This window comes from Cherax quadricarinatus, chromosome 75, assembly GCF_038502225.1.
Source record: "Cherax quadricarinatus isolate ZL_2023a chromosome 75, ASM3850222v1, whole genome shotgun sequence".
Taxonomy (NCBI): domain Eukaryota; kingdom Metazoa; phylum Arthropoda; class Malacostraca; order Decapoda; family Parastacidae; genus Cherax; species Cherax quadricarinatus.
The window spans coordinates 14,815,915-14,833,714 of record NC_091366.1 but is presented as its reverse complement, the minus strand read 5'-3'; the positions used below and the strand labels follow the sequence as shown (position 1 = coordinate 14,833,714).

Here is a 17,800-nt window from a genome sequence, read left to right as displayed (position 1 = left end):
GAGACGCTGCACTGATGAGACGCTGCACTGATGAGACGCTGCACTGATGAGACGCTGCACTGATGAGACGCTGCACTGATGAGACGCTGCACTGATGGGACGCTGCACTGATGGAATGCTGCACTGATGAGACGCTGCACTGATGAGACGCTGCACTAATGGAACGCTGCACTGATGGGACGCTGCACTGATGGGACGCTGCACTGATGGGACGCTGCACTGATGAGACGCTGCACTGATGGGACGCTGCACTGATTTGACGCTGCACTGATGTGACACTGCACTGATGGAACGCTGCACTGATGGAACGCTGCACTGATGGAACGCTGCACTGATGAGACGCTGCACTGATGGGACGCTGCACTGATGAGACGCTGCACTGATGGGACGCTGAACTGATGGAACACTGCACTGATGAGACGCTGCACTGATGGGACGCTGCACTGATGGAACGCTGCACTGATGGAACGCTGCACTGATGGGACACTGCACTGATGAGACGCTGCAATGATGGGACGCTGCACTGATGAGACACTGCACTGATGGGACGCTGCACTGATGGAACGCTGCACTGATGAGACACTGCACTGATGGAATGCTGCACTGATGAGACACTGCACTGATGGAACGCTGCACTGATGGGACGCTGCACTGATGGGACGCTGCACTGATGGGACGCTGCACTGATGAGACACTGCACTGATGGAACGCTGCACTGATGGGACGCTGCACTGATGAGACGCTGCACTGATGAGACACTGCACTGATGGGACGCTGCACTGATGGGACGCTGCACTGATGGGACGCTGCACTGATGGGACGTTGCACTGATGAGACACTGCACTGATGGGACGCTGCACTGATGAGACACTGCACTGATGGAACGCTGCACTGATGAGACACTGCACTGATGGGACGCTGCACTGATGAGACGCTGCACTGATGAGACGCTGCACTGATGAGACGCTGCACTGATGGGACGCTGCACTGATGGAATGCTGCACTGATGAGACGCTGCACTGATGAGACGCTGCACTGATGGAACGCTGCACTGATGGGACGCTGCACTGATGGGACGCTGCACTGATGGGACGCTGCACTGATGAGACGCTGCACTGATGGGACGCTGCACTGATTTGACGCTGCACTGATTTGACGCTGCACTGATGGGACGCTGCACTGATGAGACACTGCACTGATGGAACGCTGCACTGATGGAACGCTGCACTGATGGAACGCTGCACTGATGGAACGCTGCACTGATGGAACGCTGCACTGATGAGACGCTGCACTGATGGGACGCTGCACTGATGGAACGCTGCACTGATGAGACACTTCACTGATGGAACGCTGCACTGATGAGACGCTGCACTGATGGGACGCTGCACTGATGAGACGCTGCACTGATGGGACGCTGCACTGATGGGACACTGCACTGATGGGACGCTGCACTGATGGAACGCTGCACTGATGGGACGCTGCACTGATGGGACGCTGCACTGATGGAACGCTGCACTGATGGGACGCTGCACTGATGGAACGCTGCACTGATGGAATGCTGCACTGATGGGACACTGCACTGATGAGATGCTGCAATGATGGGACGCTGCACTGATGAGACACTGCACTGATGGAACGCTGCACTGATGAGACACTGCACTGATGGAACGCTGCACTGATGGGACGCTGCACTGATGGGACGCTGCACTGATGAGACACTTCACTGATGGGACGCTGCACTGATGAGACGCTGCAATGATGGAACGCTGCACTGATGAGACACTGCACTGATGGGACGCTGCACTGATGGAACGCTGCACTGATGAGACACTGCACTGATGGGACGCTGCACTGATGAGACACTGCACTGATGGAACGCTGCACTGATGGAACGCTGCACTGATGGAACGCTGCAGTGATGAGACACTGCACTGATGGGACGCTGCACTGATGGAACGCTGCACTGATGAGACACTGCACTGATGGAACGCTGCACTGATGGAACGCTGCACTGATGGAACGCTGCACTGATGGAACGCTGCACTGATGAGACGCTGCACTGATGGGACGCTGCACTGATGGAACGCTGCACTGATGAGACACTGCACTGATGGAACGCTGCACTGATGAGACGCTGCACTGATGGGACGCTGCACTGATGAGACGCTGCACTGATGGGATACTGCACTGATGGGACACTGCACTGATGGGACGCTGCACTGATGGAACGCTGCACTGATGAGACGCTGCACTGATGGGACGCTGCACTGATGGAACGCTGCACTGATGGGACGCTGCACTGATGGAACGCTGCACTGATGGAACGCTGCACTGATGGGACACTGCACTGATGAGACGCTGCAATGATGGGACGCTGCACTGATGAGACACTGCACTGATGGAACGCTGCACTGATGAGACACTGCACTGATGGAACGCTGCACTGATGGGACGCTGCACTGATGGGACGCTGCACTGATGAGACACTGCACTGATGGGACGCTGCACTGATGAGACGCTGCAATGATGGAACGCTGCACTGATGAGACACTGCACTGATGGGACGCTGCACTGATGGAACGCTGCACTGATGAGACACTGCACTGATGGGACGCTGCACTGATGAGACACTGCACTGATGGAACGCTGCACTGATGAGACGCTGCAATGATGGAACGCTGCACTGATGAGACACTGCACTGATGGGACGCTGCACTGATGGAACGCTGCACTGATGAGACACTGCACTGATGGAACACTGCACTGATGAGACACTGCACTGATGGAACGCTGCACTGATGAGACGCTGCAATGATGGAACGCTGCACTGATGAGACACTGCACTGATGGAACGCTGCACTGATGAGACGCTGCAATGATGGAACGCTGCACTGATGGGACGCTGCACTGATGAGACACTGCACTGATGGAACGCTGCACTGATGAGACACTGCAGTGATGGAACGCTGCACTGATGGGACGCTGCACTGATGGGACGCTGCACTGATGAGACACTGCAATGATGGAACGCTGCACTGATAAGACACTGAACTGATGGGACGCTGCACTGATGGAACGCTGCACTGATGAGACACTGCACTGATGGGACGCTGCACTGATGGAACGCTGCACTGATGAGACACTGCACTGATGGAACGCTGCACTGATGAGACACTGCACTGATGGAACGCTGCACTGATGGGACGCTGCACTGATGGGACGCTGCACTGATGAGACACTGCAATGATGGAACGCTGCACTGATGAGACACTGCACTGATGGGACGCTGCACTGATGGAACGCTGCACTGATGAGACACTGCACTGATGGGACGCTGCACTGATGAGACACTGCACTGATGGAACGCTGCACTGATGAGACGCTGCAATGATGGAACGCTGCACTGATGAGACACTGCACTGATGGAACGCTGCACTGATGGAACGCTGCACTGATGAGACACTGCACTGATGGAACGCTGCACTGATGGAACGCTGCACTGATGGAACGCTGCACTGATGAGACACTGCACTGATGGAACGCTGCACTGATGAGACACTGCACTGATGGGACGCTGCACTGATGTAACGCTGCACTGATGAGACACTGCACTGATGGAACGCTGCACTGATGGGACGCTGCACTGATGGGACGCTGCACTGATGGGACGCTGCACTGATGAGACACTGCACTGATGGAACGCTGCACTGATGGGACGCTGCACTGATGGGACGCTGCACTGATGAGACACTGCACTGATGGAACGCTGCACTGATGGGACGCTGCACTGATGGGACGCTGCACTGATGGGACGCTGCACTGATGGAACGCTGCACTGATGAGACACTGCACTGATGAGACACTGCACTGATGGAACGCTGCACTGATGGGACGCTGCACTGATGAGACACTGCACTGATGGAACGCTGCACTGATGGGACGCTGCACTGATGAGACACTGCACTGATGGAACGCTGCACTGATGGGACGCTGCACTGATGAGACACTGCACTGATGGAACGCTGCACTGATGGGACGCTGCACTGATGGAACGCTGCACTGATGGGACGCTGCACTGATGAGACACTGCACTGATGGGACGCTGCACTGATGGAACGCTGCACTGATGGAACGCTGCACTGATGAGACACTGCACTGATGGAACGCTGCACTGATGAGACACTGCACTGATGGAACGCTGCACTGATGAGACGCTGCACTGATGGGACGCTGCACTGATGGAACGCTGCACTGATGGGACGCTGCACTGATGGGACGCTGCACTGATGAGACACTGCACTGATGGAACGCTGCACTGATGAGACACTGCACTGATGGAACGCTGCACTGATGGGACACTGCACTGATGGAACGCTGCACTGATGGGACACTGCACTGATGGAACGCTGCACTGATGGGACACTGCACTGATGGAACGCTGCACTGATGGGACACTGCACTGATGGAACGCTGCACTGATGAGACACTGCACTGATGGGACGCTGCACTGATGGGACGCTGCACTGATGGGATGCTGCACTGATGAGACACTGCACTGATGGGACGCTGCACTGATGGGACGCTGCACTGATGGGACGCTGCACTGATGGGACGCTGCACTGATGGAACGCTGCACTGATGAGACACTGCACTGATGAGACACTGCACTGATGAGACACTGCACTGATGGGACGCTGCACTGATGAGACACTGCACTGATGGGACGCTGCACTGATGGAACGCTGCACTGATGGAACGCTGCACTGATGAGACACTGCACTGATGGGACGCTGCACTGATGGGACGCTGCACTGATGGGACGCTGCACTGATGGGACGCTGCACTGATGGAACGCTGCACTGATGAGACACTGCACTGATGGAACGCTGCACTGATGGAACGCTGCACTGATGGGACGCTGCACTGATGGAACGTTGCACTGATGAGACACTGCGCTGATGGAACGCTGCACTGATGGAACGCTGCACTGATGGGACGCTGCACTGATGGAACGCTGCACTGATGGGACGCTGCACTGATGGAACGCTGCACTGATGGAACGCTGCACTGATGAGACACTGCACTGATGGGACGCTGCACTGATGGAACGCTGCACTGATGGGACGCTGCACTGATGGAACGCTGCACTGATGAGACACTGCATTGATGGAACGCTGCACTGATGGGACGCTGCACTGATGGGACGCTGCACTGATGGGACGCTGCACTGATGAGACACTGCACTGATGGAACGCTGCACTGATGGGACGCTGCACTGATGAGACGCTGCACTGATGGGACGCTGCACTGATGAGACGCTGCACTGATGGGACGCTGCACTGATGAGACACTGCACTGATGGGACGCTGCACTGCTGGGACGCTGCACTGATGGAACGCTGCACTGATGAGACACTGCACTGATGGGACGCTGCACTGCTGGGACGCGCAATGCTTGCACTGTCCAACCTCCTACGAGGATGTTATAATTCAGCTGGTCAACAATGACCATTGTAGCTGGATCACTAGCGCACTCAGCTCACACACTGAGGTCCGGGGATCGATCCCTGGTACGGGTGAAAAAATTAGGACGTGTTTCCATACGACACCTGCTGTCCCTGTTCACCTAGCAGTAAAATAGGTACCTGGGTGATAGTCTACTGGTGTGGGTCGCATCCTGGGACAAAATTGACCTAATTTGTTCACATGTGTGTCGTTCACATGTGTGTCGTCACATGTGTGTCGTTCACATGTGTGTCGTTCACATGCGTGTCGTTCACATGTGCGTCGCTCACACGTGCGTCGTTCACACGTGTGCCGTTCACACGTGTGTCGTTCACATGTGTGTCGTTCACAAGTGTGTCGTTCACAAGTGTGTCGTTCACAAGTGTGTCGTTCACAAGTGTGTCGTTCACAAGTGTGTCGTTCACGAGTGTGTCGTTCACGAGTGTGTCGTTCACAAGTGTGTCGTTCACGAGTGTGTCGTTCACGAGTGTGTCGTTCACATGTGTGTCGTTCACAAGTGTGTCGTTCACAAGTGTGTCGTTCACAAGTGTGTCGTTCACAAGTGTGTCGTTCACAAGTGTGTCGTTCACAAGTGTGTCGTTCACAAGTGTGTCGTTCACAAGTGTGTCGTCCACATGTGTGTCGTTCACAAGTGTGTCGTTCACAAGTGTGTCGTTCACAAGTGTGTCGTTCACAAGTGTGTCGTTCACAAGTGTGTCGTTCACAAGTGTGTCGTTCACAAGTGTGTCGTCCACATGTGTGTCGTTCACAAGTGTGTCGTTCACAAGTGTGTCGTTCACAAGTGTGTCGTTCACAAGTGTGTCGTTCACAAGTGTGTCGTTCACACGTGTGTCGTTCACAAGTGTGTCGTTCACAAGTGTGTCGTTCACATGTGTGTCGTTCACAAATGTGTCGTTCACAAGTGTGTCGTTCACAAGTGTGTCGTTCACAAGTGTGTCGTTCACAAGTGTGTCGTTCACAAGTGTGTCGTTCACAAGTGTGTCGTCCACATGTGTGTCGTTCACAAGTGTGTCGTTCACAAGTGTGTCGTTCACAAGTGTGTCGTTCACAAGTGTGTCGTTCACAAGTGTGTCGTTCACAAGTGTGTCGTTCACAAGTGTGTCGTCCACATGTGTGTCGTTCACAAGTGTGTCGTTCACAAGTGTGTCGTTCACAAGTGTGTCGTTCACAAGTGTGTCGTTCACAAGTGTGTCGTTCACAAGTGTGTCGTTCACAAGTGTGTCGTTCACAAGTGTGTCGTCCACATGTGTGTCGTTCACAAGTGTGTCGTTCACAAGTGTGTCGTTCACAAGTGTGTCGTTCACAAGTGTGTCGTTCACAAGTGTGTCGTCCACATGTGTGTCGTTCACAAGTGTGTCGTTCACAAGTGTGTCGTTCACAAGTTTGTCGTTCACAAGTGTGTCGTTCACAAGTGTGTCGTTCACAAGTGTGTCGTTCACAAGTGTGTCGTTCACAAGTGTGTCGTTCACAAGTGTGTCGTTCACAAGTGTGTCGTTCACAAGTTTGTCGTTGACAAGTGTGTCGTTCACAAGTGTGTCGTTCACAAGTGTGTCGTTCACAATTGTGTCGTTCACAAGTGTGTCATTCACAAGTGTGTCGTTCACAAGTGTGTCGTTCACAAGTGTGTCGGCCACATGTGTGTCGTTCACAAGTGTGTCGTTCACAAGTGTGTCGTTCACAAGTGTGTCGTTCACAAGTGTGTCGTTCACAAGTGTGTCGTTCACAAGTGTGTCGTTCACAAGTGTGTCGTTCACAAGTGTGTCGTTCACAAGTGTGTCGTTCACAAGTGTGTCGTCCACATGTGTGTCGTTCACAAGTGTGTCGTTCACAAGTGTGTCGTTCACAAGTGTGTCGTTCACAAGTGTGTCGTTCACAAGTGTGTCGTTCACAAGTGTGTCGTTCACAAGTGTGTCGTTCACAAGTGTGTCGTTCACAAGTGTGTCGTTCACAAGTGTGTCGTTCACAAGTGTGTCGTTCACAAGTGTGTCGTTCACAAGTGTGTCGTTCACAAGTGTGTCGTTCACAAGTGTGTCGTTCACAAGTGTGTCGTTCACAAGTGTGTCGTTCACAAGTGTGTCGTTCACAAGTGTGTCGTTCAGAAGTGTGTCGTCCACATGTGTGTCGTCCACATGTGTGTCGTTCACAAGTGTGTCGTTCACAAGTGTGTCGTTCACAAGTGTGTCGTTCACAAGTGTGTCGTTCACAAGTGTGTCGTTCACAAGTGTGTCGTTCACAAGTGTGTCGTTCACAAGTGTGTCGTTCACAAGTGTGTCGTTCACAACTGTGTCGTTCACAAGTGTGTCGTTCACAAGTGTGTCGTCCACATGTGTGTCGTTCACAAGTGTGTCGTTCACAAGTGTGTCGTTCACAAGTGTGTCGTTCACAAGTGTGTCGTTCACAAGTGTGTCGTTCACAAGTGTGTCGTTCACAAGTGTGTCGTTCACAAGTGTGTCGTTCACAAGTGTGTCGTCCACATGTGTGTCGTTCACAAGAGTGTCGTTCACAAGTGTGTCGTTCACAAGTGTGTCGTTCACAAGTGTGTCGTTCACAAGTGTGTCGTTCACAAGTGTGTCGTTCACAAGTGTGTCGTTCACAAGTGTGTCGTTCACAAGTGTGTCGTTCACATGTGTGTCGTTCACAAGTGTGTCGTTCACATGTGTGTCGTTCACAAGTGTGTCGTTCACAAGTCAGGTTGACTGAAAGGGAATACAAATATTATTTAATGAATTATAATTATGGAGCTGAGAATGTTGACTGTGTGAGCTGAGAATGTTGACTGTGTGAGCTGAGAATGTTGACTGTGTGAGCTGAGAATGTTGACTGTGTGAGCTGAGAATGTTGACTGTGTGAGCTGAGAATGTTGACTGTGTGAGCTGAGAATGTTGACTGTGTGAGCCGAGAGTGTTAACTGTGTGAGCTGAGAGTGTTGACTGTGTGAGCTGAGAGTGTTGACTGTGTGAGCTGAGAGTGTTAACTGTGTGAGCTGAGAGTGTTAACTGTGTGAGCTGAGAGTGTTAACTGTGTGAGCTGAGAGTGTTAACTGTGTGAGCTGAGAGTGTTAACTGTGTGAGCTGAGAGTGTTAACTGTGTGAGCCGAGAGTGTTAACTGTGTGAGCTGAGAGTGTTAACTGTGTGAGCTGAGAGTGTTGACTGTGTGAGCTGAGAGTGTTGACTGTGTGAGCTGAGAGTGTTGACTGTGTGAGCTGAGAGTGTTAACTGTGTGAGCTGAGAGTGTTGACTGTGTGAGCTGAGAGTATTGACAGTGTGAGCTGAGAGTGTTGACTGTGTGAGCTGAGAGTGTTAACTGTGTTAGCTGAGAGTGTTGACTGTGTGAGCTGAGAGTGTTGACTGTGTGAGCTGAGAGTGTTGACTGTGTGAGCTGAGAGTGTTAACTGTGTGAGCTGAGAGTGTTGACTGTGTGAGCTGAGAGTGCTGACTGTGTGAGCTGAGAGTGTTGACTGTGTGAGCCGAGAGTGTTAACTGTGTGAGCTGAGAGTGTTGACTGTGTGAGCTGAGAGTGTTGACTGTGTGAGCTGAGAGTGTTAACTGTGTGAGCTGAGAGTGTTGACTGTGTGAGCCGAGAGTGTTAACTGTGTGAGCTGAGAGTGTTGACTGTGTGAGCTAAGAGTGTTGACTGTGTGAGCTGAGAGTGTTAACTGTGTGAGCTGAGAGTGTTGACTGTGTGAGCTGAGAGTGCTGACTGTGTGAGCTGAGAGTGTTAACTGTGTGAGCTGAGAGTGTTGACTGTGTGAGCTGAGAGTGTTAACTGTGTGAGCCGAGAGTGTTGACTGTGTGAGCTGAGAGTGTTAACTGTGTGAGCTGAGAGTGTTGAATGTGTGGGCTGAGAGTGTTGACTGTGTGAGCTGAGAGTGTTAACTGTGTGAGCTGAGAGTGTTGACTGTGTGAGCTGAGAGTGTTGACTGTGTGAGCTGAGAGTGTTAAATGTGTGAGGTGAGAGTGTTGACTATGTGAGCTGAGAGTGTTAACTGTGTGAGCTGAGAGTGTTGACTGTGTGAGCTGACAGTGTTAACTGTGTGAGCTGAGAGTGTTGACTGTGTGAGCTGAGAGTGTTGACTGTGTGTGCTGAGAGTGTTAACTGTGTGAGCTGAGAGTGTTGACTGTGTGAGCTGAGAGTGTTGACTGTGTGAGCTGAGAGTGTTAACTGTGTGAGCTGAGAGTGTTGACTTTGTGAGCTGAGAGTGTTAACTGTGTGAGCTGAGAGTGTTGACTGTGTGAGCTGAGAGTGCTGACTGTGTGAGCTGAGAGTGTTAACTGTGTGAGCTGAGAGTGTTGACTGTGTGAGCTGAGAGTGTTATCTGTGTGAACCGAGAGTGTTGACTGTGTGAGCTGAGAGTGTTGACTGTGTGAGCTGAGGGTGTTGACTGTGTGAGCTGAGAGTGTTGCCTGTGTGTGCTGAGAGTGTTAACTGTGTGAGCTGAGAGTGTTGACTGTGTGAGCTAAGAGTGTTAACTGTGTGAGCTGAGAGTGTTGACTGTGTGAGCTGAGAGTGTTGACTGTGTGAGCCGAGAGTGTTGACTGTGTGAGCTTAGAGTGCTAACTGTGTGAGCTGAGAGTGTTAACTGTGTGAGTTGAGAGTGTTAACTGTGTGAGCTGAGAGTGCTGACTGTGTGAGTTGAGAGTGTTGACTGTATGAGCTGAGAGTGTTGACTGTGTGAGCTGAGAGTGTTGACTGTGTGAGCTTAGAGTGTTAACTGTGTGAGCTGAGAGTGTTGACTGTGTGAGCTGAGAGTGTTGACTGTGTGAGCTGAGAGTGTTAACTGTGTGAGCTGAGAGTGTTAACTGTGTGAGCTGAGAGTGTTAACTGTGTGAGCTGAGAGTGTTGACTGTGTGAGCTGAGAGTGTTGACTGTGAGCTGAGAGTGTTGACTGTGTGAGCTGAGTGTGTTAAGTGTGCCGAGTGAGCTGGGAATGTTACTGTGTCAGCTGAGAGTACCTAGGTGTTGACTGAGCTGGGAATGTTACTGTGTCAGTTGAGAGTACCTAAGTGTTGACTGAGCTGGGACTGTTTACTGTGTCAGCTGACAGTACCCAGGTGTCGACTGTGCTGGGACTGTTTACTGTGTCAGCTGACAGTACCCAGGTGTCGACTGAGCTGGGACTGTTTACTGTGTCAGCTGACAGTACCCAGGTGTCGACTGTGCTGGGACTGTTTACTGTGTCAGCTGACAGTACCCAGGTGTCGACTGAGCTGGGACTGTTTACTGTGTCAGCTGACAGTATCCAGGTGTCGACTGAGCTGGTAATTCCCAGGAGACCTCAGGTACATCCCTGGACGTACTTTCCTTCCCCAGGATAACAACGATGGGTTACCTACCTAACATGAGGCAGAAACAGAGTTCTTCTCTCTTATTTTCCTCACTGTAATCACGATTATTTTGATACGGTGTCCCGTAGCTCGGGTGGTAGCGAACTCACCTCACACACTAAGTATCCGTGGTTCGATCCCCGGTAGGTGATGAAACACCGAATGTATTCATTTAAGACACGTGCTGTCTATGTTCACCTATCAGTAAGTAGGTACCTGGGTGTTAGTCGACGGGTGTGGGTCACAACCTGGGCGACAAAACTGACCTAATTTGCCCGAAATGCTCTGGATAACCATATGCGTTTTATGTCACTGATGTCAACTATGGTCTGTATAAGTTGTATCGTGTATTTAACAAGTACATAAGAACATAAGAACATAAGAATGTAGGAACACTGCAGAAGGCCTACTGGCCCATACGAGGCAGGTCCTTATCAAAACGACATCTACCTAAAGCTACTCAAGAAATAACTCCCGTACCCCTTAACACCAATCAAACCCAGCATGTACATGTACCAGTACATGTACCAGTACATGTACAAGGTATACAGACCATAGCTGACATCAATGACATACTACTATATAGAAAGTCCATTGTAATGCTGAGCATTTCCCACAAATTAGGTCAGTTTTGTCCCAGGATGCGACCCACATCAGTCCACTAACACCCAAGTACCTATTTTGAACTGATGGGTGAACAGGGACAGCAGGTGTCTTATAGAAGTAAGTCCCTAATGTTTGGGAACTCCGGGAGGAACTCCCTGGCTCGCTACCCTCACCCTCCAGTGTTACACATAATTACACAGTTACGTTTTAAAATGAGTACGTGAACGACCTCTGGAGTTATTAAGCTATTTAGATTATATTTTTAGATTTTCCATCGAATTGGCTAGTTTACGGCCAGTGGGACACGTATGAGGCACGGCCAGTGGGACACGTATGAGGGACGGCCAGTGGGACACGTATGAGGCACGGCCAGTGGGGCACGTATGAGGGACGGCCAGTGGGACACGTATGAGGGACGGCCAGTGGGACACGTATGAGGGACGGCCAGTGGGACACGTATGAGGGACGGCCAGTGGGACACGTATGAGGGACGGCCAGTGGGACACGTATGAGGGACGGCCAGTGGGACGTATGAGGGACGGCCGTAGGTTGCAGGTTTTACTGGTACTCTTGTGTAAGTTGTGGCGAGTACACAGGTAATAATGTCTTACCTGGGGGCTGGACGCCGGCATATAACATTAACGTGTAATATTAACATGCCTAACTTTAATTAACTAGTAGCAGTGTACTACTGTGTTTCGTAATCTGTGAAATATATTGTTATGTAGAATATTTGTATATTTTAAGGACCTACGTTGCATGGGCCAGTAGGCCTTCTGCAGTGTTCCACTGTTATGTTCTTATTTTTCTAAAGGTGAGTTTATCTGTTCTCCCTAATGATAAAACCCAAAGTATTTACCACCTTTATAACATTCTATGAAGGAATTTACTAAGTATGAGTGGCCTAAGGGTAAGTTATTTTAAATAATAACTTACGGTGTATATACACTGGCGAATTTATACTTGACGGTGTATATTGAATGTGTATTATAAATCTTGAAAAAACGAGTAATGTCCCTACTCATTCTTCTTTCGTTGGGCCATCGATCTATCGTGAGGTCAGTAGGCCGGTCAGGAGTGTCCTATTTGTTGCTCATGGTCACCTGGCAGCTAGGAACGGAAGATTCATGAAGAATTAGACACATGTGCAACATCCGGGTATCTTTATTTTAGATGTTTCGCCATCCAGTGGCTTTATTAATACAAATTCAAGGGTATAGATGGAAGACAGCAGAACTGTGTACAAAAGCTGGGGTAAGGAGTCCCTCAGCCTTGAAGAGCACCGTAGTGGTGAAGAATGTGAAGCAGAGTCATGAAGGCTGGTGTTTATATACTGGCGTCTGGTGAGGGACGTGTAGCAGACGATGACAGTCACTGGTAGGTGGGATTACCCAGTGGTAGTAGGTCATACCCTAGGGACGACACTGTCACTGGTAGGTGGGATTACCCAGTGGTAGGTAATACCCTAGGGACGACACTGTCACTGGTAGGCGGGATTACCCAGTGGTAGTAGGTAATACCCTAGGGACAACACTGTCACTGGTAGGCGGGATTACCCAGTGGTAGTAGGTCATGCCCTAGGGACGACACTGTCACTGGTAGGCGGGATTACCCAGTGGTAGTAGGTCATACCCTAGGGACGACACTGTCACTGGTAGGTGGGATTACCCAGTGGTAGTAGGTCATACCCTAGGGACGACACTGTCACTGGTAGGCGGGATTACCCAGTGGAAGTAGGTTATATCCCAGGGACGACACTGCCACTGGTAGGCGGGATTACCCAGTGGTAGTAGGTCATACCCAAGGGACGACACTGCCACTGGTAGGCGGGATTACCCAGTGGTAGTAGGTCATACCCTAGGGACGACATTGTCACTGGTAGGCGGGATTACCCAGTGGTAGTAGGTCATACCCTAGGGACGACATTGCCACTGGAAGGCGGGATTACCCAGTGGAAGTATAGGTCATACCCCAGGGACGACACTGTCACTGGTAGGCGGGATTACCCAGTGGTAGTAGGCCATACCCTAGGGACGACACTGTCACTGGTAGGTGGGATTACCCAGTGGTAGTAGGTCATACCCTAGGGACGACACTGCCACTGGTAGGTGGGATTACCCAGTGGTAGTAGGTCATGCCCTAGGGACGACACTGTCACTGGTAGGCGGGATTACCCAGTGGTAGTAGGTCATACCCTAGGGGCGACACTGCCACTGGTAGGCGGGATTACCCAGTGGAAGTATAGGTCATAACCCAGGGACGACACTGTCACTGGTAGATGGGATTACCCAGTGGTAGTAGGTCATACCCCAGGGACGACACTGCCACTGGTAGGCGGGATTACCCAGTGGTAGTAGGTCATACCCTAGGGACGACATTGCCACTGGTAGGCGGGATTACCCAGTGGTAGTAGGTCATACCCTAGGGACGACATTGCCACTGGTAGGCGGGATTACCCAGTGGTAGTAGGTACGACATTGCCACTGGTAGGGGGGATTACCCAGTGGTAGTAGGTCATACCCTAGGGACGACACTGTCACTGGTAGGCGGGATTACCCAGTGGTAGTAGGTCATACCCTAGGGACGACACTGTCACTGGTAGGCGGGATTACCCAGTGGAAGTAGGTTATGTCCCAGGGATTACCCTGCCACTGGTAGGCGAGATTGAAATTAAGACACATGTGCAACATCTGGGTATCTTTATTGTAGACGTTTCGCCATCCAGTGGCTTTATCAATACAAATTCTAGGACATAACTTGAAGACAGTAGAACTATGTACAGAAGATGAGGTAATCAGTCCCTCAACCTAGGAGTAGGTGCGAACAGCACCATAGTCGTGGAGATTCTGAAGCAGAAGCAAGGAGCCTGGCGCTTATATAGTAACGTCAGGTGTAGCAGACGAGGGCATAGTCACTGGTAGGCGGGATTCCCCAGTGGAAGTAGGTCCTTCCCAAAGAGATGGGTTAATTTCATCTTGTCGGTATTATATACCATTCTTACACAACTTGTCAGACACTGCAACATCATGGAATCTTGATTCTGAGGACATGTACATAACCTTCACGACTACGACAACTACTACTACAACTAACCCATCTCTTTGGGAAGGACCTACTTCCACTGGGGAATCCCGCCTACCAGTGACTATGCCCTCGTCTGCTACACCTGACGTTACTAAATAAGCGCCAGGCTCCTTGCTTCTGCTTCAGAATCTCCACGACTATGGTGCTCTTCGCACCTACTCCTAGGTTGAGGGACTGATTACCTCATCTTCTGTACATAGTTCTACTGTCTTCAAGTTATGTCCTAGAATTTGTATTGATAAAGCCACTGGATGGCGAAACGTCTACAATAAAGATACCCAGATGTTGCACATGTGTCTTAATTTCATCTTGTCGGTATTATATACCATTCTTACACAACGTAGGCGGGATTACCTAGTGGAAGTATAACATCCTTCCCAACAACCAGGTTGCACTGAACGTTTCCAAGGTACTCGCACAAACTAACACTAGAGTCGTCATCGCATCCAGCACTTCCATAAGGGATCTAACCAGGACAAAATCGATCCACCATGAACCAGTCAATGCAGGAGTTTATACTACACCTTGTGGAAGCTGCGACAAGATGTAAAGTAAAAGTTCCTGGAGAGCGAAACGTTGCCACAATAAAATGTCACATTAGTTGCACTCGTGTCCTTTTACTTTATATATTATCGGTAATTCTACCAACATTATTACACAATGTGACAAGATATATGCAGGTGAAACAGCTAAGAACCTCGACACCCGCCTCAGTGAACACATTAACGCATGTAGGAATAATAACGTGAACAACGCCTGTGTACAACACCGAAATTCTACCAATCACCCCATGAAATTTAACGACGCCCGACTAGTAATCAGAGAACCTAATTTCCGCAGACGTAAATGCCTTGAATCATCATTAATCGCAAAATAAAGGCAGCTTCATCATCTCTGAAGTATTAGCAGAAATCCTCGTCAGAACAATAATCCTGCCATCACATAGTCTCTGCTACACAGGAACACAACACACGAGGAACACTGAAACACTTTCTCACATCCAACCACCAACACAAATATTTGTCTAAATTATTTTTATGTTACCCAAGTAATAACTTTCATAACCTTTTACACATGTGTAAGTTAATTGTTCTACCATATTATTACTACTATTGACAAGTGTGACTTTGTCAATGGTCCAAGTCGGACCGAAACGTCGTCGTAAGCTTCTCTCTTTTATGTGCGGGTTATTTGTGTACAAGTTATGTTACTAGTACTACCACCACTAGTACTGCACTTCACTCTGAGCCTATATATACCCTCTGTGTCCATGTATTATTTGTAACGGCTTGACAAAGCTCGTGGAGAGCGAAACGTTGCTACAATAAAATGTCAAATTAGTTACACTTGTGTCCTTTTACTTTACATATTGTCGGTAATTCTACCAACATTAATACAACTCGAACGTTCTATAATAAGTTTGCGTCATGACAGATGAGGTTAGCGACTACACAGCTGCTGGTGATAGTGATGAGTGTGATGGTGTATACCAGAGGTCAGGTGATGAGTGAATTACTCCCCCGGGGTACTGACAGCACCTCACCCGTGGCCACCAGATTACTCACTATACTCAACAAATATGACGCTCGTATTAATGAAACTACGGTAAGAGCATGAACCAAAATTTTATTGTTATGGAATATTAATATAGCATAACACTGTAAATTATTATTCTTATTGTTATTCTTTTTCAAAAATGATGGTGATGACACTGTAATATATTTCCGACTGGTCAAGAAAGTTGTTGACATTACCATAACCGAACCTACACGGACACAACAACATGATTGATAAGTATTAATGCATATGCCTTACGGTGAGAGCCGACTGTTGTGGGTCTCATCCCTCGGCTGTGAAAGCCTGCCTTTTATTTAGTTAGGCTTTGAAATAAGCTGAGGTTGATTATAGTTCTTAGTTTGAAAATTCAACAGCGTACAAACAAAGGTGTCTCTCTCTTAGATTTCTCTACTGGAGTGTTGGCGGTCAGTGGCCTCCACTACGTACCATCAATACGACAACATTTGTATTTGTAAATATACAGGGGTCTAAAGCCATCAACAAACAGTGGACTGCTCCTCACAGAGTCAAAGGCAATGTTTACAGCTTTCACAGAGACCCACATGAAGGATCAATTTGACGACGAACTGCGGATCGCAGGTTCTAACTTATTCCGGTGCGACAGAAAGAACAATCAACACGGGAAGGTTGGCCTGTACGTCACAGTGTCACTCACTTGCTCGGAATTACTAAACATCCGAAATGATGTAGTTGAAATTTTGGCAGTAAAGACTAAAAACCAAAACCTTGCCATTGTGGTGGTATATAAGCCACCAGATACAACTTGCCAAGAATTCAAGGAACACTTTTCGAAAATTGACCAGTGTCTGGAAAATTTTCCAACTTCTGCCCCAAAAATCTTCTTCCTGGATGACTTCAACTTAAGACACCTAAAATGGAGGAAAGTAGAGAATAATGTGACAGCAGACATAAAACCAGAAGGCAGCAGAAACTCAGATAAAAATTCACACATCTGAACCATTAGAAGGTTGCAAAAGCAGTAGCTGCCTCTTCTGTACACGACTGAAGAAGCCTACCGTGTAGGCGGAATGTTTCGCAATAAAGTTACCTAAGGGGGCTCTGGTGGCCTGGTGGTTAACGCTCTCGCTTCACACGGTGAGGGCCTGGGTTCGATTCCCAGCCAGAGTAGAAACATTGGACGAGTTTCTTTCCACCTGTTGTCTATGTTCCCCATCAGTAAAATGGGTACCTGGGTGTTAGTCGACTGGTGTGGGTCGCATCCTGGGACACTGACCTAAGGAGGCCTGGTCACAGACCGGGCCGCGGGGGCGTTGACCCCCGGAACTCTCTCCAGATAAACTCCAGATAAACTATTGCACTTGTGTTTTTCTCATCATGATAATGGTATTGTATACCATCATGATAATGGTATTGTATCTCATCATGATAATGGTATTGTATACCATCATGATAATGGTATTGTATCTCATCATGATAATGGTATTGTATACCATCATGATAATGGTATTGTATACCATCATGATAATGGTATTGTATACCATCATGATAATGGTATTGTATACCATCATGATAATGGTATTGTATCTCATCATGATAATGGTATTGTATCTCATCATGATAATGGTATTGTATACCATCATGATAATGGTATTGTATACCATCATGATAATGGTATTGTATCTCATCATGATAATGGTATTGTATACCATCATGATAATGGT

At 49.2% G+C, this 17,800-nt stretch overlaps 1 protein-coding gene across 1 annotated transcript in view; it reads left to right on the top strand.

The window, feature by feature from the left end:
* Nucleotides 1-17,800, top strand: part of LOC128691794 (lipase 3) — a 67,231-nt gene that overhangs the window by 10,582 nt on the left and 38,849 nt on the right. Inside the window, exon 2 of the mRNA XM_070100842.1 lies at nucleotides 15,975-16,145. Coding sequence (XP_069956943.1) covers nucleotides 15,975-16,145 — 171 coding nt within the window. The remainder of the gene's footprint in view (nucleotides 1-15,974; nucleotides 16,146-17,800) is intronic.